Source organism: Amblyomma americanum, chromosome 6, assembly GCF_052857255.1.
Source record: "Amblyomma americanum isolate KBUSLIRL-KWMA chromosome 6, ASM5285725v1, whole genome shotgun sequence".
In the NCBI taxonomy this organism is placed as follows: Eukaryota; Metazoa; Arthropoda; class Arachnida; order Ixodida; family Ixodidae; genus Amblyomma; species Amblyomma americanum.
In genome coordinates, this window is record NC_135502.1 from 46,850,789 (window position 1) to 46,874,963 (window position 24,175).

The window sequence follows — 24,175 nt, forward strand, 5'->3', positions numbered from 1 at the left end:
TTGCGAATATATCTCCAATATTGGGCCAATTACATAGGCTGCTTGGGACATAATGCCCTCGCATTAAAAATGGATTGCACACCTAAACCAGTCTTAAGTATCCCTGATAGCCTACTGGAGTTTCAGGGATGCACTTTTCTGAAGAATAAAGATCGTCAGGGTTGAGAGACCGACATGCGATCAACACATACACAGAGGCTGGCTGTCACAATAAAGTATTCTGGACTTGAGCGCAACCGAATCTGTGTGAAAGACGCGGCGTCAACTGAACTTCGTTTTCAGTTGTCTGATCGGCTAAGAGAGACGTCATTATCGATAAATGCAGTTTTATCTCACGAGGTAATATCGCACACGTGGTAAGCACGCTTCAGGTTTCAAAGGCGACACAACATTTTGTTCAGCGATTTGCAATGACCTGCAAGAAAATTGCGTGTGATAAATGGCAGTAAAATTTGAACGACCTGCAACGGGCTCGACACAGCTTTCGAAGCAGCACAGAGAAAATTCGTAAACAACAATTTCAGGATAAAATAGCGCGTTATCGCAGCACACTTCGCGAATTTTGAGATTTTTCAGTTTTCTCAAACAGATAATGTTGAAGTTTCATGTGACTGTATGAGACGGTAATAAAAAAATCGCTGTCGACAAGTCAGCCGTCACTACTAGAAGTGCAAAAAGATAGATGATTTCGCGTTAGCTCTTCATTTAGGCGCTTTAGAAAAATATTTCTTTATATCATATCATAACTATACCGCGTAATTCTGAGCATTATGAAGGCGACGATAATGTTCGAAATTGGGAAATACGCTTTATAATAAAATGCACCGCCAACCAAGCGAATTTAAGCAACTATATCAGCAGCACGCTGGACGAGTCTTTGAAGCCACTTCGATGAAACATCCGGTCGGGCCCTAAGCTAATAATTCTCCAGCGAGGTTGTATAAGTGTCCTTGTGCCCGAAACAATCATATCTGTGCTGGAAACCGTCCTGTGCTGGAAACCGATTGACTAGTCGGAACGAAACTGCCGCTCGGCGCTATCTGATCGGACACCGTAATGACACCGAAGATGCCAATCACCTTTCCCGTGATTATGACAAAACTTCCGTGGTCGCGCATGAGCAGGGGGGTGTGTGACCACCCAGTGAGAGTTAATTAGGTGACCAGAGACACTGTGATACATTTTCATCGAGTGTTGGCCTGTGGAGCTCGCTCCTGCGCTCAGGCCCAACAGAAAGGGAAATGTGGACGATACACCATTAAAGGGAATCGTACATAAAGACAGCACACAGCGTGTCCGTTTGTTTGCTTTGGCCAATTCTTCGTTTTATGTTGTCTCCAGGAGGAGGGAAGGAAGCCTCAGAACTCTGGGCAACGTTTCGACAAGAGTTGTTGTGTTCCTCTCTTGTCGAAATGGCGGCAAGTATACTGAAGCTTTCCTTCCACCCTGCCTCCTTCCTTGCAAATATTTCAGAACGCACTGAAACCCGAACAGAGTGTCTCACTCTCAGTGGACATGCGAACTGAGGTGTAGGATGAAGGTGAGATGAGAGAGAGAGCCATCTTGTAAACAAAAACAAAAAACAGGCGTCCTAGTGAAGGGCTCTGGACTAATTTAAATCACGTGAGGTTCTTTAAGGGGTACAGACACTAATTTTCGGGAGCGAAAAAGCCATACGATTTGTTTTATGAGCGTAAGAAGATCCCTTCTAGCAAGCTTCATTCTCAGGGGTTGAACAGTACATAGTTTAATATGGTTTTGAATGTTTCCCGAGGAGCCTCTCGGAATTCGCACCCGCATCGAGTGACGTAAAGGTGCATTTGTCCCGATGGCGCTTACGTCACAAACCTAGAGGTTATTTATTGGAACGAACAGTGCTTGCTGCAGGTGGCGACGTCATCAGGAATGTGGTAGTCCAGGTTGGCTGACCGACTGTGACGCCGAGATGCATTTTGGCGCTGGCTCTGACAGCGACCAAAGGTATGAATAAAAATGTTTCTATAGAATTATTCACTTTCCGCTCTGCTGTTTTCAGCTAGTTTTGATCATTACTATGCCTATAAGGCTCTTTCGAGGCAAAAAAAAAAAAAACGGACACCCACTGACATTGTGTCTGCACCCCTTTGAAATGCGTTGACTTCGCAAATCCTACTGCTGTTGTATTTCACCTGTGTGCTATGCTATGGCAACGGAAGCTAAGGAACGCTACGCGGTCTGATCTAGCCCGTATTTATAATCTATGACGCTTGTTTCTGTTTCTTGAATGCGGAGTTCACACATGCCAGCACTGTTGTGTTAGTTGAAGCGCTGTTCAAGAAACTGCCACTGACTATGGGGTCTTATTTCTCTGAAGGCAATTTGCAGAGTCCCTAGCATTGAGACTATTTCGCTAAACGTCGAATCCCGTTGCATGCATCATCACATACATTAATTACCCAATCAATCGTTTATCAATAAATAGCAGGTAAAAACTGTAATGCTTATACTTAATGCATTCATAACCAAATTAACTCCAACGAAAACAGTTGAGAAAGTATAGATCCTATTTTGAAAGCAACTGATCGTTAAACCTAGGTAAAGTCAAGTGCAGTGGAATATTATGTCGAACATTCTTGGACGAAACGTTTTCATATTGAAAAATTGTAAGGTACTGGTACATAAGTATTGGTCCATATTTCCGATATTTAGAAAAATCCTTATTTTATTGCGTTTTCATGGCTCGCATCGAGAAGTTAAGTCTGCCATAGAGAACCAATAGGGAACGCTACTGACGATAGCAAAACGTTAATAGCAAAAAAAAATAGCCTGCCGATGGCAGATCTGCGGATATATAGAATGTTATTTTATTGTGAAATCTTGCATTATATCAAAAATTTGCGCTCATCGACTCTTCCCATTATAAATATACGCTATGCAGATATATGTATTGTGAGCGACTACTGTATATCCTGCACAGTTTGGGCTTCAAAAGTCTTAACCACCGCATAATAATGATCAAATTTTCGATCCAGATGCACAATGGAATTAAATGGCACATCGCTGATAAACTACCCCGCAGGTGTACGTTTCACACGGATAGCACTTATCACAACAAACGACAGTTATGAAGCTCTGTTAGCAATATGTGGCATGCGCGTGCTTCTGTCTGATATGCTTCCTCGAGTACGTCTTCAGTAATATTACGCAGTGAACCTAAGTAAGAGGCCACTAGGGAAATGAAACAGAACGAGACTAGCGATGTATTTCCTTTGAAGGAACGCTTGACTGCCGGGATGCAGGGTTACAGCGTGTGATGCGGAAGGACCTCCTTTGCCAGCAAACGATGCGCGTGCCGCACGCGGTAACGAGGCATTTCCGGGTCACTGCCGCTTACGACCTTCTTCAGTGCGAGAATCACGCGGTGGAAAGAGCAACGGGAGTCGAGGAAAGCCGAAAGTACCGTTGAAGTCAGTGAACCAAAACGAGGATAAACATACGTACCTCGCTTTCTGTAGCTTTTTTTTCTTTGGGACGAGGACTTTGTCATTTATTGGTATTTTTATTCCAGTTTTCGGTTTTATGACAGGGTCGTGCTTTTATTAGCGCTTGAACCGCGGAAACTCCTAATCCTAAACCTTCGTATCCTTGAGCCCCATAAACATATCATTTCTTCACAGCAACAAAACCGAGAGAAATAATGTCATATGACCCTACGCTGCACTAATGGATTATCTTTGCGCTTAACGTCATCGAGAATATTGGATGGCCACTTTCTGCGGGACGTCATCTAGCGAAACAATAGACTTTTTTTCACTAGGTAATCATTTGAATGCAGCTGATGTGTGTTTTCACAAAAAATATAGGCTCAAAAATTTTCTCTCACATCGCCAGCGTAGCGAGGTTATAGGGGCGAAATTTTCTGCTTTACATGTGTAAGAAAAAGAATATATTTTTTTTCATTTTCAGCCTGGATCACTAAAATCTTCTATAAAGATTACGCATGTAAGCATATGATATGCTTGTTAATTCACGAACTTTCACAACTTTCTTGAGCTAATATCACTGAAACCCTGTAAAAGGAATTGCGCATCTGCGCATCAGACGTGCTAGGTAAGTCACGTATTTTCTCAGCTGTACTGAGCAAATATCAAAGTTTAGGGAATTAATAATATGTTCTCATTCTGAGACAAAATACGAAAAATTTACAGAAAACATGATCTTTGCTCATTATAATACTCTTCAGGCGTGTGACCAGACGCAAAAGTGTTTCCTAGCATAAATGAAAATATCATTTGTAGAAAGGGATTTTGTCTGAATATTTGTTTAGGACTGAGCAACATTTAAGAACTTTGAGTGCATGAATATCTTCGTCAATAGGATTCAGAAGTGAAATCTGATAGAAGCATGCCAATTATTTATCGACGATTTCTTTATCATCTTCAACAAAGCTATGTCTCCTGCAGGACCAAAACGCTGGCCGTTAACATTTAATTAGCCTTTTCCTATATTCCCTCCTGCAATCTTATCTCAACAGGTGTCCTAAATATGTCTCCACACTGACTTTTTATCGCCTCCGCATGTATTTCTCTTATCAACAGATTTCTTGCCCAAATAAATATTTGGCTATCGATTTTCCACCTAATATCTTTGGTCTCCTGGCCAGGTCCACTTCCTCTTCTAGCTATAATTTACTAGTTGTATAATGCATTGCTTTTCTAATATCTTGTAATCACATGATGTCATCCATACAAAGTGCTTGCTTTCAAAAAACATTGGGCTTTGATTTTGTTTTTTTTTCGTTTTGCGTAATAGTCCCGCGCAAAGACACAGAAGAACAAAATTCTTGAAGGAGGCTGTACCAGATAGTGCTGTTCACGAGAACTACCACAAATCTCTGTGCTTGGTGTGCAAACAATTCTTATTATCTTCAAGAGGATACGAGTTGTGTAAAAGGTATCAGAAATAATTGCTTAGCAAGCTTTCCTGCCTTTTTCTTTTGAATACCCAGTTTATAGTTTACGCTCTGTTCATGTTCAGCATTTTCTTGGCGTGTTCATATGAGAACACGAACCAGAGTGAACAGTCGCGCAAGGCGCCTCATAGTGATATATCAGGTCATCTTTTTCCAAAGCTCTCAACCTGCGGTACCATGAGGACTATCTTTAATTTCTGGGTGGAAAAGAACCAAGATTCCAACATTGTTGACATTTACGGGCGCTTACTAGTGCCGCAAACCGAATTTCTTGCAGTGTACGTAAACATGGGGAACCACCAGAAGATCGAAATTAAGAGCCGTAGGGAAGAACGTGATGTTAATGTACCTCTCAGTTATAATGTTGCAAAACATGGTGGAAATATGCTATAAAATAACAGTGAATAAATGTAACTTTTGCTTCTTTTTCGGTAACTATATTATTTTTTCTTTGTTAATTCTAGACAGATAATATGCAATCCGCAACACCGCTGAGGAAAGTTAGTTTTAATCTTCAATTTAATCTATTATATACACTTCAAGTATCAAGCGACCTAAGAAATTCTCATGAGACACACACAGCGGGCAATATTCCGGGGTGTGATGAATACTTAGGAGATAAAAGAAATGTTAGTTTCATATACTTTACGGCTATCTTTCAATCATCAGAGCATTCCTTCTTTTTAGCAATATACGCAGTCTTGCCTCAGAAGTCGAGGTCGCTTGATTTAGCTCCTGATGGACCGCAGTGTGCCAATAAAAGCGAAATAGCGTGGCCTGCTGTTTCTGCAGTTAAAATTTATTCTGATTTGATGAGTTGATTTCTCTGCCACCGGCGTTTCTGTAAATTTCTCCGAGTAGAACCGCATTTTAAACTGCAGTCGGAACATTGAATACTCATAAGAAGCGAATAAAAAATTAAATCAACCCATACACCCAACACACTTGTCCGCTAACGTTCGCTTCGCACGCTACGCCGTATTCATTTTTTCGGAAAACCGTGAGACCATTAGACGCTATGCAGAAGCGACGAGAAATGCATTAAGAAATTCACTTTGGGAAAGCAGAGCAGAAAAGGAAAGTACAAAGCCACAATAACGTAGCGCCCTCTAAAGAGCGAGACAGTGATAAAGTTTGATGATGAAAGGGTGAAAATTTTAGGGTAATAATTTAAGCTTTTCTAAAGATTAGGGAAAAAACCGCAAGTTGAAGAATGTAGAGGCGATGTATCTGAGCAGCATGATGTGCGCAGGCATCTACCAGGAAACGGAAAAGAAAAAGCGGGAGCGTAAGGTTTAATGTCCTGCGGGAAACCGATGACAAAAACGAAAATGCATCTTGATTACCACGAAGGTCATTTGGGGCAGGAGGGCTAGGGCCGCACATAGAAAGCTTTCAGGAAATCCCGAACTGTTGGGTGCCCCGTGAAATGCCTCGTGAGCGTGGAAGGGAGATAATGTGCCATTAGAACGCAGTATGCCCCCCGTTTAATGGTTTCTAAATATGCCTTCATCCCTTATAGTTGTGAAACGCTTTAGCCAGCTTCTTAAAAGAAATTCCTTCTCTGTACCAAGAACTTTCCAGCATCGTGGAAAATTTAAGAAAGTAGATTTGGCTATTTCTTCAGTTCTGGTTCTTCTGCTTATGGAAAGACGGGCGCAGGGTGTCTCATTATGCGCTCATTTAACTGCATGTCTTCCCAACGGCCAGATAAGCATCACTAAAAGAAGGGACTAAATATTAAAATTAGATATTGTGCTTTACAAGTTTACTCACGTTCAACGGATTCAAGCAAAACTGGGCAAGCCATGCGTAAAAGAAGTCGTTCCTGTGTTGAGCCGCAAGACACAAATGAAGCTTATTACCTTGGTCTCATTGCCACAGCCTAATGTAAGTTAACAACAGGGAGCCCAACAATGCCATGTTATGGAATCGTTTCATGTAACCTTGGAGTAGCTATGAAAGCAAATTGCAATATCCGCTGAAAACCTGAGAAGCCTAAATTCTGATATATTTTCCCTCTTTTGACACCAGAAAATGCCACAGAGGGAAATTACTGGGCTAAGCGGGAAGAAAAGGTTTTGCATTCAGCCTGTATTGCTTGAGAGTCTGCTTCATTATCGTGCGAAGCTGTAATACGAAACAATAATTGCGTATCAGGAATACTTCTGGTCCACTCTAAGCCGTCTTGTGCGACATAGGACACGGCTCTTGCCTTACTTTTTCCGTTCCTGCAAGCTGAAAAATTGAATAAATTGAACTGATTTTAACTCCCGGTCTTTACTGGTATTTCTCTTTGTTTTCTAAAACTTCGCTCAATTTTTGCGTGGGCTCATTGCTTCATGCCTAGAAACAAAGGATTTTAACGATGGCTGTCACACAAAAAGGATTTAGAGTATCCTTAAGCTTTTTGAATTCATGAGTGTTAGCAACAGTGTGCCAAACGAGAAAAGTCCATATATATGTAAAAACAAAGAAAAATGCGTTAATAAAAGGGGATGAAAATGTTTCTGTTGCTTTTTTTAGTGGTCAGCAATGATAAGCAGTTATCAAAAATTAGCACCCCTCGATTACGGACGCCAAATTTACTGTCTCAAACCTTTGAAAAGTAAATATTATCCGAGTATTAGGTTTACTCATTAGGGCGGGGCGCACATTTAATTTTATTGGGCAAGACTCGCTGCAACACAAAAAGTTTTCCCTCCTTGAATTTATTCGTTTCGAATCTCTATTGATGGGGGACCTTTTTTCATGTAATTAATGATACATAACACCGAGTGAACAAGTTTTCGAAACTAACTGTTCATGCAATACTAACAGTTCTGACAATGCTTCCAGCGCTCGAACAAGAAAATCAAAGAATAAGTAATCGGTGAAGAAATAGACGAAAAATCAATTTGGGGCCAACCTTTTGCACATATTATTCCGATTATTGCCAAAAATAATATTGCGGAGCCGATACACCGCGAATCTGTGGCATAATGAAGTACTCAAATTAATCGCCTTTTATTTAGAATCTCTTTTTTTCCCGACACCTGCTGATGGCATTCAATAAACACGTTACAGATTACACTTGCCTACAGAGAAGTACATGCAAACGCTTGTTTATGATTTGCACACTATCCTGTTTCTTCGAATAAACCGGCGGCGCTTCAGAGACGTCATTCATATGGGGCGTCTGATCGAGAGGAAATAAAAGCGAGAATGAAGTTGCTGATGAATTGTCTACGTGTCACCTTCTAAATTGCGTTACTGAGGCAAGAATCATGCGCCGGGGATTCTAGGCATTGAATTCACCGCGACGCTCACCGCTTGCGCCATGTACTCGTGTCATCTCGCAGTCAATGAAGTCGCCTTGTGTTCCCTTCGGCGGATCGAAAGCTACCGCCTGGTTTCGCAAGTCATTAGCAGCAGTCGTGCGAAACGAAATTAAAACCACGTTAATGGCATTTGGGGCAACTCTGCAATTAAATAATGGAATATTTCCGCAAACCGAGACTTGCACTTTCTGTGCCAATTTGGTCGAAGAGCGCACGGTGTTTTCCCGCACTGGATTCATATTCTCTCAAAAGCGCAGCTAATAGGCTCTTCTGGCACTTTGTTTAGCACGGCGCAATTACTTGAAAGAAAAAATATTAACGCGGGCGTTGTGTCTAGAAGGCTGCGTGACGGATGTTGCCGAATACTCAACACCCATTGTTAGGGCTATAATCTCGCCTCAGGAGCATCGTGCCAGTGTCTGACATAACTAAGGGTAGGCCGTTCCGGCTCAAAAATAAACATCAAACTACACCGAAATAAATTCCACAAATTCGGTTTTAAACGGAAGAGGTCAGCCAGTATCTTTTCGTAAACACGCCGCAGCCATCCGGCAATCCAGTCAAAGCTACACTCAGGTAAACAATAAAATTATAAAGTGCAGAAAACTAGGGGCGTTGTGAGATGGGTAGTGTTGGTTTAAGTAGTGCAGTTGTGTTTTTGAAGTCTCGCTCAAATTCTCTATATGCTTCTGTGTACTGAAATGCCCCACCTGGTCTACAAATGCGTCTTCACGAGTAGCCTTGTTCTCTTTCATCACCTGCTTAGGTCAGTTACGTGGTTAAGCAGGTTTCTTCATTCTATGTAAGGACATGCTAAACCATGCATAAGCATAGCGAAGAAGCGTCATGTCCTTACTACCGCGATCGTTCCATTAATGTCGTTAACACTCACCCTACGTGAGGCCCCCTCATTCAACCCAGCCCAATAACCCAGCGACAAAATGGCAGTCCAAAATAAAAAATCTAATTCCACTTCAGTTAATTAAAACAATTTCATCACTTCACTTCTATTACTTTCTTTATTGATTATATATTTTTAGCGCATGCACAGTTTAGAAGCCTTGCCAGTATTTAATGAACATTTGTGTTCTTAATACTGGCAAATAGAATGCTGACACCGAGAAAAAAGACAGGAAAAACTCCATGTTCCTTGTTTTTCTTACCTCACAGAAATACCGAAATGCATCAAGAAAAGATATCGAACCCCCCCCCCCCAAAAAAAAAAAAAACCAAAAAAAAACCTAAACTGTGTTCTAAACTAAACACCGTAAATGCCCGCCGAATACCTACAAAATAAGAACCGAAAAGTCGTACCCCTACATATAACTGAGATAATAACATAAGCATCTCAACGACCGAGCAAGTGAGTGGACCGACATGCGGCACTGAAGAAACGAAGGAAGAAAGGAACAAGCGAAAGGTTATTTTTCATTTGTAAAATGGGGTGCAACACAGTCGGTAATCTATACACGTATAGCTTGCTCGAAATTTGTCAAGTTGGCAACAAGGTGCGCACGTGGTACTGCTTCGTCAGGGATACCGAAACGTTACTACCAAGCGGCCGTTTCCTCATCACAACTTTCGCTCAGTTTTTACAATTTTTCTCATCATCCGCATGACTTATGGGCAGGCTTCTAGCATCCACCGTCCGCATTTCAGATACTGCACGCCGGGGCAAGCGCGCCGTGATTGAAAATTCGCATTCGTTCTGTGGCACGACATCTTCAGGTGATCAGCGAGATTGCGCTCTTGTTTCGTTGCGTTAGGATCACCAGAAACAATACAATTCGAATGATGGTATGTGTGTGCTCTTGGCAAACCTACATTAGGAAATGCAAAACAGCCCCATTGTGTGGGCCTAAATGCAGAGGGGTCACGAAATATCTCGCGCCAGCCCCTCCTCTTCAATATTTCCGGCATCCTAGACGGCTGCCGCAATCCATTATTCACTATGCTTCTGCAGCAATCCAGGAATAAGGTCAGGTAGCGCGCAACAACCGCAAGAAAATAACGCTGCGTTTCAAAAACAATACTGAGGGCATTCAGTGCGCACGCTCTCCTTAAGCCTGCATATCTTAGGGAAATAAACTCTATACAACACAAACAAAATCGTGAAAGTAAAAGAAAATTCGCCTCGCAGCTGTCTTCTCAGATGAAAAGCAACGAACCATAGCATGCATCTCAACAATTCGGAGCGTACAAACATGTTGAAACGCGCAGGACGAATTGGAATCTCTGAACCACGTAACCAAAACACGGGCATAGGCGCAGCGTTGAGATGCAATGATGTTCGTGTCAAAAGCAATTTATCAGCTGCAGAATCAGAAATGCTTGTTGAGTTTTCAGAATATTCTAGTAACGTTACAATAGAATAAAGACGCATCTCAACGCCGGAAACTGAGCCAGTTTTTTTAAGTTTCGGTAAAAAATGTCCGTCCTTTACGTTATTTTCAGCTATATTTAATTCCTCTAAATAGCTAGTACCGGAAACTACCTAAAGCAAATTATAAATAATATGCAAGTTATACCTTATAAGTCGCTATCTCAATAAAATCGCGGCGAACGCGTAGCTCCCAACCATCGTCATTTGTGCACGTCAATGAACTATTGAATAAAAAGCCATATTGCACAGTCTGCAAAGCAATGCAGTGAGAAAAGCTAATGGCAAGAAGTTTAACTAATACTATGTTAGGTTAGCAACTCTGCACATGAAAAGAGAGAAAATTATCTGACAGAAAAAGATAGTCTGGTTTAATCATGTGAATAGAATGCGCCTATGGCTAATGCTTCCTTAGAGGTCGATAACAACGAAACATGTACGAAATGTGTCCGTAGGTGGGAACTTAATCCGGCGGCTACTAAATATGTAGAAAGACCGGTGATGACATTCTGTCCGCATTGAAGTTGATGCCACGGTCATTGAATGCTAAGGAGCTCCGTTAGGAGATTCGAGTTCAAACGCGCAGTGCTTCTCCCACACAAGCCCATCTGTCGTCAAACCAGAGGCGTGCAAAAAGTGCCGTCCAAAAGTAGGCGTGGAATCCTTTAATTATCAGCGGTAGACGTCTTAGAAAATTAAACGAGAACATGAGTTCGTCAATGCCATTCCGAACAACACCTAACAAACTGGCTACCTTTATTTTTTTTCGCAGCGTGACAGCGGTGCCATTAGGCGGAGTTTCAGTGAAAGGTCAAAGTGGTACATGGACAGTGCAGTGGTGAGAGTGCTCCTACCCTTTCTTATTTACTGCAAAGTGTTTTCGCGTCCTAAAGTTGTGCACAATTTTTATCTTTGATTATACTAGGACTCTGAGAGAACAAATGAGGGATACCAAAACCAGCAAATACGAAGTAGTCCTTGTTCAGAAAAAAGCTGACAACAAATATCGCATCATCCGCACCAAGTTTTGAATCATTTCGTGGCTGCACCGCTTTCCTATGTGAACGGCAACCTTCGCGAATAAGAATTGAGCCGGGTATAAGACGCTGAGCACTTCTAATTCCGTTCTATTCCAACTTTCCCGGCAGCCTTTCGCTGCTGGATCACATTGTCCGGATTTACCGAATGGCGTGGTGAGCGAGAACCGAAGAAGAGAATCGGAGAGCCTGTATATTATTCCGCCATACTTTCCCCATTTGTCACATTTTCATATAGCGGCAATGGTATCCCAGCCCTACCTAAGCGTCTCTGTTTAGGCAAGGGTGTTTAGAAAAAGCTTCTTTTTGTTCCACTCCCACTAGCACTTTAACACACTTGGCATTGCGAGTTGGGGTTGGGGAAAGGTGGAGCTAAATGATACAAAAACACTCTAGGGCAAGAAGCAAATAGCTTTCCCCTATTACGGTTGCGCCCTCTTTCATCATGAATATATGAACAGGAAATTTGGGACGACGATATGACTCCTTCATTTTTCGCCGATCTCTTCAGTCTAGGAAAACGCCAATTTTCTGAGACAAAAAAAAAGGTAACTCGCAAAGAATCTAGCAAACAAGAAACGACCGCACACTACCCACGCAAAGGCGACTGGAAGGCTTGTTTATCTCCGATCCATCAACTACCCATTTTGCCGAAGCGGCAGGAAAATACATTTTCCATCTACACGGCAAAATGCTTGCAGGCATCTTTGTAGCTTGCACACTGGTAAAATATCAGCGCCGAAATCGCGCTGGGTTTCGTCAAAAACTGCATCCAAGGTGGGGTATGACGGAAAGGCGCCGAACACTATCAAATTCACAGGAATACGAGGAATTTCTATCTTTATCTTCTACATAAACTGCATAATAACAGAGTGCCTGCCTCAACATGCTTATGACGTCTAGTTCTTAGTACTCATAATGATCAACAGATGTTTTCGCCCCGCAAGAAATCGACCGCCAATGTTGTATGCTCGTGTGATCAATTGGTCCACAGTTTTAATCACCTATAGATTTTTATGCCGTGATATAAAATCTCGCCGCAGAATTTTTGCAGTTTTGCGCAAATTTTTACCCACCCAGGCACCCTAATCTTGGGTGAGCTAGACCGCTCCTTCCGTTGCCCTCCACAAAATATCGCAGCTACTGCTCATTGCTTATATCGCCTACGTGTTCGGCGATATGGGGTCAGGTCCTCCGACTCGAGGAGCGACCTGGGCCAGAGTTTCGATAGAATAAGGATCCGCGACTTTGAGACTCTCGTTCTACAAGAACATTGTTGCTTTTCGCGCCGTTGACCACTAATTTTGTATTTTAGTTTCACCCTTGCCACTTTCTTGGATTTTTTTTTTCACAACCTGTGAAGGTCAGTACGTTGCATGTTTTATGTTTTAGTGAAGAAAAAAGAAAAACAACACGATAATTGACAACACAGAATTAATTCTTTTAAAACATACAAAACTTTTTGAGAAGCAGCATCCTGGTTTAACTTATTTTAAGGTAAGCAACGTGGTTTCTACTGTAAAAAATGCTTACCTCATTTATCAAAATGGTTCAGTTAATAATCACAATATTCCAAATAAGAGATAAAATGCGCGGACTCCCTAACCTTCTGTTGCGGGGCAGCAACCGCGCAGAATTTATGGGAATCCTATTGTAGTAAATGTCTTAACCGCGTTACTCGTTCCCTTATGTTTGCAGAAGAATTATTCACCTAGATGCTATTACAATGCAAGCCAGAAAAACGGCTGTTTCTTTTTCAGCAATTCCGACAAAATGAGTCTTTGTCATGAAATTGTTTGAACACAATTTCTTCAAACGTTGCAATTCTTAAAACAACTCCTTTGTTTTAATTGCTTTTTGATGCTTTGTCCATTCTGCATTAAGACTGAATAAACAAGTTTTGAGAAGCACGCGTTCCCCGCTAGCGCAGAGCACTCTCCTAAGCCAACAGCTTTATGCGCCTATTTCAGCCTTCGTTTTACTTTTGGAAGAACCTTCAGTATTAAAACAAAATACCAGAAATATGCTGCAACCTTCAGCCGGGACTTACTCTTGATCATGCGTATGTCACCTTACTAGACTTCGATGGTTTATATTCAGCTACTCGTGCCTTACTAAATCTAACAAAATAAGAAATTGTATTCGCTCAACTGTATAAAACCGGATTTCAGACGTGTCTCCAGCTAGGTTAGAAATATTGCGATGGATGCCCTATGGAAATTTTGTGGACGTAATGCTCCTCTTGTATTCTGGAGTCTATGGAGCCTGCAGGGCTCATTTAAAACGCAATAGTTTTCTTCGATTTTCATTAACATACCGGTGCCAACTGCATTGGTTCATGCCACCAATTGATATGCAACCAGCACACTAACTCGCGCTAAATGATATCGCAGATGCCGCACAATTAGAGCAATATAAAAGCTTGCTTAGTTTCTTTCTAACTATTTTCGCTGTCTCAGGTAGGAAGCTGTTGTTACCATAGAATGCACAAAAATCACTCGATAATTCCGGACGTTGAACAAGAAAGAAAGCTTGAGAGCTTTCATGAATTGGTCTCATACTAAATTTAAAAATGTGCACTCTTAGTCTACATATGGAGCAACGTGCGGATACTGCGGTCACAACAATTTCACGACAACGGACACGTTTTCTCAGAATTGCTTTAATGCTCCCAAAAATGTACGTAAAGGTTGGAGCATTCTGGACCGAGCACTGTGCAACAAAAGAACAAGAAGAAGCGAACAGCAGGCCATGAATTTCAAGGTGAACTACGGTGTAATTATTTGCTCCCCAAAGGCAGCATGCGCAAGTGTGTCGTCTATCGACGTAGTCAAAGAATCATCACTATTCATTTCAACCATTCATCCAATAGTGGTGACCAGTAATTACGTTATTATTGGAGAGTTGGTGCCCTAGTAACGAAATACAGTCCAGACTTCCAGCTTCCCATTGCCATCTTTCGCAAGTACGACAGTCTCTGTATGGCGACGGAGTGAGGTGTCTTTCGACTTTCGACGACAAGAAATAATTCAATGCTACGAAGATGTCCTGCCCTTCGAAAAAAACGTCTTATTTTTATATTTTATTGATTACTAATTCAACAATGATTCCTCTCGGCAAATTATTTTTTGATCGTTTTGCTCGCATGTGTGCTGACGCACCAATTTCTGCTTCGAGCTCAGGCACTGCGAGTGCGCATTATTGGTCTAAGCACCCCACTGACACTGCCCTAAAAATATTTAGAACTTTTATGAGCGTTTTATGCGTTTGAGTATTCTCGCCACTCAAGTTCGATGATCCTTGACGACACAAGACACTTCGCCACATGACCCATGAAAATACTTGGATCCCGGATGCATAGTGAAACTAGAAATCCCGTTTCCTGAATTTTTTTATCCAAGTCTGCAATTTTGCTGCCTTGTCAATTGATAGACTTAAATTGTACTACTTCTACAGAAGAATCACGTACGCTTGAACCTGCTCGGCAGAAAATACATTTTCTCACTTTCGTGAAAACACTGCGTGAAGGGGAGCATGCATTCAAACCGAAATGCAGTGAAGAAAAGCATTAGCTCAGCCTTGAAACTCCTCCCTAAAAGTGCGCGCTGATTCCTTCACAATTCCGACAAGTTGTTTAGAATTCTAGTTCTATAATTCTCACTACCTATTTCTTTCCCTGCGTTCTCTTTGCTGTTTCTCTGGTATGTTCTTTATACCAAATAATAGGTGCCCACAGAGACAAATGTTGTCGCGATCTTCGCGGAGTTTTCCACCATTTTTTCAGCTTCTCTGACACGCACGCACGCACGCACGCAGGCGCACACACACACACACACACACACACACACACACACACACACACACACACACACACACACACACACACACACACACACACACACACACACACACACACACACACACACACACACACACACACACACACACACACACACACACACACACACACACACGCACACACACACACACACACACACACACACACACGCATGCACACGCACGCGCACGCGCACACACACACGCGCACGCACGCGCACGCGCACGCTCACATACACACGCACGCACACGCACGCACGCACACGCGCACACACACACACACAAACACATACACACACAAACACGCACGCACGCAAACACACACACGGGCACACGCGCACACACACACGTACGCACGCGCACACACACACAAACCGGGGTGCTACCGCCTTCCCAAATTTGTAATGGCGCTCTTAACCAGTGTCCACATTTTAGCTGGCCAAGTGCAGGAAGGGTTACCACGCACCAATGACGAGCAGCGAGGTCTCGTGGTTGCGCGTCCGGTCCTTGCGGAAGTCCACGCGGCAGCGGTACACTCCCGAGTCGGACACGGAGAGCGCCTGCAGCCGCAGGCCCGGCGCCGGCTGCGTGGCGAAGTAGGCCCGAGTGCCCCACGCGATGGACGAGTGGCGCGCCTGGGAGACGTCCCCGCGCCTGGCGTCCACCGAGTAGACGGGCGTGGGCAGCGCGTCCTTGTACCACAGCACCAGCGCCACCGAGTCATTGTCCGGGGACAGGTCGCACGGCAGCAGGGCCTCGCCGCCCGCCAGCGCGGTCACGTGAGCCACTGCGGTGCGAAAGAGAAGAAGAAGGAAAGTGAGGGAAGATATTGAAGTTGAATCAGACATTTTTACGCATGTTTTAAAATAGATACGGTACGATTATATACGGAGTTTGAGCGATATTAAAAATTGTCGGAAATACGCTCGTGCTATCGATAAGGCTTCGAGTTCATTTCTGCATAGTTTCGATGTGATCTGTACATTCTGGGTACGAAGTCGAGTGAACCCTGTTTAGTTTTCCACTTTTTCCTAAGGCGTATGCTCTCTGTATGTTCCCTGCGGTTTTTATACATATGAGTCACGAAGAACCTTGAGAAATTAGGCTTAAAAGAGGTGCTTCTTATGATTTACATGACGGAAGACAACAGCCACCGAAAATAAGAAGCATAGGGGATTTTTTCTTTACAAATTTGCACTGTTAATTCATTGGAGATTAATAGTGTAACTATTCAATCACTTAAATATAATTGATAAGAAAGCAGGACTGGTGGAATTCGAATCCACGGACTGCGAATTTCGCGTCCGGTGCTCTACAAACAGAGCTACGGCGACGGCTGTCCAATCTTCGGCTTTATGGGGTATTTATATGTAGTGCAAACGAACAATCAGAGTGTTCATCAGTGCCTCCCTCGTTAATAGCGCGTACATAGTACGTAGGACGTAGTACGTCCAGTATTACCTCGAGTGCCACGTACGAACATGATCGAGTGGTGAGGTCGAAAGCTGTGCGAGAACCCTCTTACGCTACCTATAGCATCAAGGCTGCCAGATTCGAGGCCCTTTTTAAGCCATTAAGCATACAAGTAAAGGGAAAAGAGGTGCTTCTTATGACGAACATGACGGAAGCCAACAGTGACCGAAAGCAAGGAATCATGTTCTTTTTTTTGGTGGTCATGGGTTCGGTTCCTACCGGTGGCACGTGGTTGTTTTTTCTTCTGCTTTTTGATCAACTACCTTTAAGTGATTGAATGTTTACTCATTCATCTCCAATGAATTAACACAACACATTGGGGAGAAAAAAGAAATATGTCATATGCTCCTTGGTTTCGGTGGCTGTTGGCTTCCGTCACGTTGTTCACAACGAGCACCTGTTTTCCTTCGCTTGTATGCTTCCAGTCAAGACCGCCGCGGTGGCTCAGTGGTTATGGTGCTCGGCTACTGACCCGAAAGACGCGGGTTCTTTGCCGGCCGCGGTGATGGCGTTTCAATGAAGGTGAAATGATAGAGGCCCTTGTACTGTGCGGTGTCGGTGCACATTAAGGATCCCAAGTGGTCGAGATTTGCGAACCCCTGCACTACGGTGTTCGTCATAGTCCGAGTGGCTTTGGGACGTTACACCTCCATAAACGATGAACCGAAAAGTCCCGTCGTCGCTATCTCTCTACACCGATATCACGGACCATTAACGTCTTTTCTCCAGAAGCCTACGTCCACCAGAAGCTCAATAGTTAAGCCCACTATTTACTCAGACGCCCACCTCCATTCTATATATTATTCCTGTGCCGGCGTCTGTGTGTGAGAGCGGAGAACCGGAGCCTCAATTCCCTAGAAGGTCCAAACTCCATCTGCCTCCGCACTCCACCGGCATTTTCTAGAGACCTTCTCCTACCAGAGGCCCATGAGAGAAGTCCGCCACACACCCGCATACCAACATCCACTCTCCACCCACCAGCGCCATCCAGAAAGCTAAGACCCACCGGAAGCCCACGCAGCCACGGAGTGAAACCCACGTCCATACTTCAGAGGCATTAACTAACCAGAAGCTTATGAGGAAAGCTCGCCACTCACCCACGCACCTAGCTCCACCCTCAAAAGGGCATTCACCACCGGAGGTTCAAAAAGCAACGAAGCGAAACACTCATCAACCCGCCACAGGCCCATGAGTGGATTATATCCCCCATACACGCACACTTTTCGAGCCTGCGCCCGCTTCTACCGTCCATAAGGATTTGACCCACTTCCATTCTCCAGAAGTCCACAGAAGCGCAAAGGCAAAGTAGCAGCGAAATCGAATTCGAAAACCCAGTGGGAATGCGAGGGACGTACGCCGAAGGAATACGAAAAGCTTCCTGTTGTAGCAACTTCTATGCACTAGTTTGCATGATCATTCGTAAATTATTCTCTTCTAGGTAGGAGCCATTTCAGCAACAGGAAGAAGCAACCGTTTTACCATACCCATGCGTTTCGCCTTTTAAGAGCCGATCGTTAGGTGGAAACGCACATTACCCCTCAATATTTTTCTTCACATTATACAAGAGTTGAAAAAATCGTCCAGCAATTACTTACAGCCATTAGTCCACCTAAGCCGATCAACTGCCTCAATAAACGGTTCGGGGTTAGTACAGTTGCGAAGCCACCGCTGCTAATTCGCAACTTATACATTGTTGCCTCTGCTGCCTGCTCACAAAACAGAATTCATGCGTTTGCTACTTTTCAATCGCAGCTCGGTTTTGTTCTGAACATATTCATAATTTCGAACCATCCCTAGATATGAGCACTAGAACAATGTCTATTCAACCTACTGTGTGTGTTTTTTTTTTATCGGTTTTCTCTCATCCCCTTTCACTTCTGTGTTGATATATTTAGATATCATAGAAGCTCAGTACATCATGCAACGCGAAGCACCGCAGAAACGAGATCCATAATTTAAAGAAAGAGCCATTGACGCAGGGGTCTGCGCTCGACGTACCGAACATTCCCCGGTCTCGGCCACAAGAAAAAAAAACGCACAACTGTGACCATAAAACCGCGCGAATATTCAATCAAGTATGTCTCATGAGTGTTACTAAATTTTTCAGTTCCCTATAGTTTCTTTTTCAGCGTGCATTTTTTCGTGTTTACGGGCGGATTTTCTTAGCATTTACAGGGTCATTTTCTAGCCTGCGTGTATTGGGGCGCGAGAAGCGAATACATCAAATGTCGAGAAATTCATTCTTTTTTTCAGTGATGAGAAAAATGAATGAAAGAACAAGGCTTATCTCAGGACCTATGAATAATCTAAGAGGTGAAGGAGAAGGTGCTACCAAAAATAACGCCAGCGTTTTGAATTGTGCCGAATAACGACTCCACCCTGGCCGGCATAAGCTATTCGCGCGAAAGACGACAATGCGAGCTTCAGAGGCGGCGGAATAGGCAATCGAGTCAAGACAAAAGTAGGTCGATTCGAGTTTTTCAGACTTATTCGAGGCGGCGGGGAGCCTCTTCTGTCTCTTTTTTACCTCGAATCCGCCCAAGACGATTTTTTCATGCCGAGCCAACCGTGAATGTCCACTGAAGAAAAATGTATCAGTAGCTTCTAAAAATATCGCAGTGAAGCAGACTGCAAGAAATGTGTAGCTTTTTTTCGTGAATTCGAGAAAAAAAAATCTTTATTTTAGTGGCTACTTTTTTATTACACCTTCAAACTTCTCTTTTTGATCTCCCACTATATACTTGATGATCGGCTGCGTGACGCAGCATTAGATACAATGTCTTTTTGAAAAGGTTATCGAATTAAGCCATCACAAACGCATTTCATGCATTATTTTCGCGAGAAAATTAGTACACTCTGCCGCCCTAAAACGAAAACAAAAATTGGCGGTTTTCTCTGGTTAAACCTGGGGTGACATGATAGCCAAAGCTGGCCGAGTCGAACTTGCTGAGTTGGATTGCAAAGCCAGTCTTTCACCGCTCCGTTTCTCTGGGCGTTACTTCTTAATCTTCGTCCCACTTGACACGGCGCATGCGCGCAGATGTGGCAGCTCGGTCTCGCCGGTGCGCCGCGCCGCTGGCAGCCGTAGCTGCTGCGCACCACTTTTCTGGTCACGTGACCACTCACGTGACGAACCACGTGATCAGCCACGGCGCCGTTCCGCCAGCAGCTACTCCGCACCACGTGGCCAACCACGTGACAGCGTGGCGGCGCAGCCACGCTTAAGTCTCGAAATGCTACCGTAATGTAGCTATCGCTGCAATACTTCTCTTAAAGCTACGCCGTTACCTTTTCTGTTCCATTTTGACAACTAGGAAGAATTTACCTTTCTCGAGCCGAATTTAAACAGAACCGAGAACAAAATATGGGCAGTACAATTTTTTTCATGGCGTCATTATAATGACCTTGACATATTTCCTTTTTATTACGTAATGGCTGACAAGTTACTTGGACTACCGCATGGTAGTAACACATACGAGAGAAGAAAAAAACGCGAACACAGGCGCTGAGTAATAACTGCGTCTATTGCTTCGACCTGGCTTAAAGGTATAGGCACCAAGACCGCGACAACACAGGAAAAGGAAACCCCTAGCGCATCCATGGCACGAATGTCATAGCCATCTGCCCTTTTCCTCTAATCGTTGGAGTGCATATTGCAACCACGCAAAGCGGCGAGGGACGAACAGAAGACGAACATCGTCGTTTTGTGCGGTTGCAATATGCACTCCATTTTTAATCACCAATTAGCCTGCCTTTGCCTGCTACATCTCCTCTAATCATTCACGTTGTCATTGTAGTTCATAAACAATTGCTCTTGTTTGTTCAGACGTACGGAAGCCTTTCTGACGCATCTGTCAGATAATTTGAGAATGGCATGATATTCTGGGATGAACCTTGAGGCAGTGCCCCAGCACTTCGGTGGAACAGTTGTTCTTCCGAATGCGGGTTTACAGTCTTTGCAAATGTTAGTTTTGCCTTAATTCCCCTGAATTTACATCCTTAACATTTCTTTTGGTTTGTGTTGTCTTGTATTCAGATACCTACCAGTTTGGCAGATATGGATAATGCCGTATCACAAGAAGATTGAATAAACAACATTTTTTTTACAAGATACATGACACGGACGGCGTTTAGTGAAGCATTCGGGTTCTCAAGTGGTGTGAGATTTAACCCTTCTACAAAAATTGTGCAATACTGTTGTTAGTGCCGTTTAGACAACATGAATAACTGCTCTGTTTCCTATTTTGTCCAGGTTGTGTGACACAGCATGCCGGTAGGGTATCCCCGAGACCTCACTTGGACACTTGCGCTGGGTTCTTTTCATTTGTTTTTAAGCCGTTTTTTCGGATACAGCAATTAGATGTGCTCGGTAACTGGCTTCCTAAACGCGATGCGCTTGTTTCCGAGAAGGATCTTCTTGTCTGTCGTTGTTCATATGACTTTTCAAGAGCGTACTTAAAACAAGAGTTTACAGTGGCTCTCTTTACCAACTTCAAATATGTCAAAGCTTATGGAAGGACTCGATTGTTACACCTTGGCTCAGAGGCTGAGCACAAGTGTTGAAATCCGAAGTACAGATCCAAGTCAAACAATCAAATGTGACTGTTAACCAGGCACTCATGACTTACTGCCAACGTTCGAAGGCAGTCATTGAAGATATTTACGACTTCGGACAATCGTGCCTGAAAACACCCTTCGTCGTTGTTCAGGATTACAACAAAATTACCTGCAAACCAAAACACATTGCCTACTCTAATCTCGGCTCATCGATATTGAGGTTACGGCCACTCGCAGCAAGGTGTATAATTCTCAGGATCGGCGCGGTGGAAGAACAACTGCTCTGCACAGGTGCCGGGACACCCGCACAGTGATGATAATTCAAGCTGAAGCTCAAGCCATTTGTAAATTTTCTGACAGATGTGTCAGGCAAGCATCCGTAAGTCGTAGCAAAAAAGAGCCGCTGTTTATAGACAACAAACACAACGTGAATGATTGGAGGGAGGTAGGAGAGGGTGAGATGATCATACCATAGATTAATAAGCTTTTTTTCATTCCTTGTGCTCTCACGCGCATGGTTTCTATAAGAAAAAGCCAGATCATGGCAACAAATGCAGTTGTTAGTCAGCACCTGTGTTTGCGTAATTTTCTCTCGTAGTGTTTGTTGCTACTGCGCTGTACTCCTCAGCTCAAGACTGAGTAGAAAGTGAAAATGTTTATTCGCGTATTAGTTTATCAAGTATGCCCAAAAAGTATGTGATGACTCTAAAAGAGGACAGAGGGGGCACCCCACTGGCTTGAAATCCAGTGCCATCCAGTTTTCAAAGAATGTAAAATCATCAGTAAATATAAACAGCAACTAACACGTGAGATTGTAGAAGCCAGACAGATACAAAAACTGAAAGATAAATGTGTTAGTGCAGCATCTATTTCGCTCTCATAGAGGGAAATTGAATTCCTTGATGATGTAAATAAAAAGTAAGTGCGTGTTATGTGGTGACTCACGTCATGATAGCCTGGTAGTATTTCTGCGATATTCAGCCTGCATAAGAACTTCACATGCAATGAATAAACTTCAGCTGAAAGTTAGCGCTCGTGGTGTCTCTTTCATTGTTCGTCCTGGCTTCTTAGCGCTATACGTTCCGTCACGGCAAAACAACTCGCCCGAAAAGCCACTCGGAACCAATCCTGCACAGGCGAAAGTTGCTCCAGAAACTTCCCAACATTCATCGCTGAAAGCTCCATGTTTTTCTTCGAGACCGCTTCTTACGTACACTTTCAAGCTGTAAAGAGGCTCTACCACAACAACCCTGCAAATGCGGTGAAGTTGACACCCGGCCCCCAGTCGATTCATTATGCAACACTTTGTTTCTGCTGCAATCTCCACTGCGCTTATGAGGTGCAAGTTGACGAACTTACTGTCTTCTATTGCATCACTAATAGGGAGAAGACAGAAGAGGGGTAACTGAGAAAATTGCAGTTAGTCTAGTTTTGCAAAGTAAGGGCGTCAAGGGTGGTAAGTAAGGGTGTCAAGCCTGTCATAGCGTAAAGCTAGGAGGTATCAAATGCTAACTTTTCAACGCTGAGACCTGCGTTATGAGCATTATTCTTGCTATTGAGGAATTTCGGACGGAATATAAGTATAAAAATGATAAGAATGACTAAAGGGCCTGGATTTTTGCTCATTTCAAGGGAGTCGGGCATGATCAACTTGTTATCAACAAGGCAGCCTCAAGTCAGGTGGTTTTAACCTACAATCAACAAGAATAATGTACCCTGCTCCTGTTGTCCTGAGTTACATCTTCCTCGCGTCTTCGATCCAGTGGTTTGTTGCACTAAAGTTAGAGAGCGAGTAAGAAAAAGAAAGGTGCGCACCAACGACACTCCTAGTAATCACCGAGCCTCTCGCCGCTGGCAGAGATAGCGAATGACGGTGTGAGTAGCAAAGGAAAAACAAACAGGCATTTATGGACATGCCCGCTCACGAACCACGGCGTATCGAGCCGGTGTATGCGGAGCGAGAGAATGCAAGTAAAGATATGAAAAGAAAAAGAAAACGCGACGACGAAGCACGAAGACAAAGTGGGGAGCCACCCCTGAAAATAGCGCTTCCTTATCACGGTTCGAATCATCTTTTGCCTGCGGGGAAAGAGAGTGGGTTGGGGTGGGGGCTGAGCTAAAAATAAAGATAAAATATGCACAACATACACTGGCGCCGTCCTCTTTTTTCTCCACTCTATGGCAAAGCTCGCGTGCTTCGCACCTCTTCCGATGACCTGACGTTCACTCCTGTGAGCACCCTCCACCCCCTCCACTTCCCCCCCCCTCCCTACCTTCGGCACACACTGCCATCATTCGCTACGGTTCCGGCTCGCAAGAGAAAAACCGCCGAGATAGATGAGCCACAGCAGTTTCCTCGCCCAGGCGTCTTCTATATCTCTTTGCTCCTACTATCCTGTCAGTCGATTTCTCCTGCGCCAAAGAAAAGGAAAAACTGCGTGTTCATTTTTACAGCTGCGCTTTTTTTCTTGTAGTTTAAGTTTATTTTCGGTCCCACCATGAAGCGTTTTCAGCGGCTTTGGCAGCCGCATTGCGCGCCGCTCTTTTAGGCCATACTGGCGCGATAAGAAAGGCTATCCACCCTGCCCCAACCACACTACACGCATTTGTTCGAACTTGT

At 43.7% G+C, this 24,175-nt stretch overlaps 1 protein-coding gene across 1 annotated transcript in view; it reads right to left on the minus strand.

The window, feature by feature from the left end:
• The window catches only part of LOC144095239 (cell surface glycoprotein MUC18-like), a 71,254-nt gene extending 53,066 nt beyond the window's left edge, over positions 1–18,188 (minus strand). The window contains 2 exon segments of the mRNA XM_077629023.1: positions 15,992–16,312; positions 18,104–18,188. Coding sequence (XP_077485149.1) covers positions 15,992–16,312; positions 18,104–18,188 — 406 coding nt within the window.
• Positions 18,189–24,175: the final 5,987 nt, after the last annotated feature.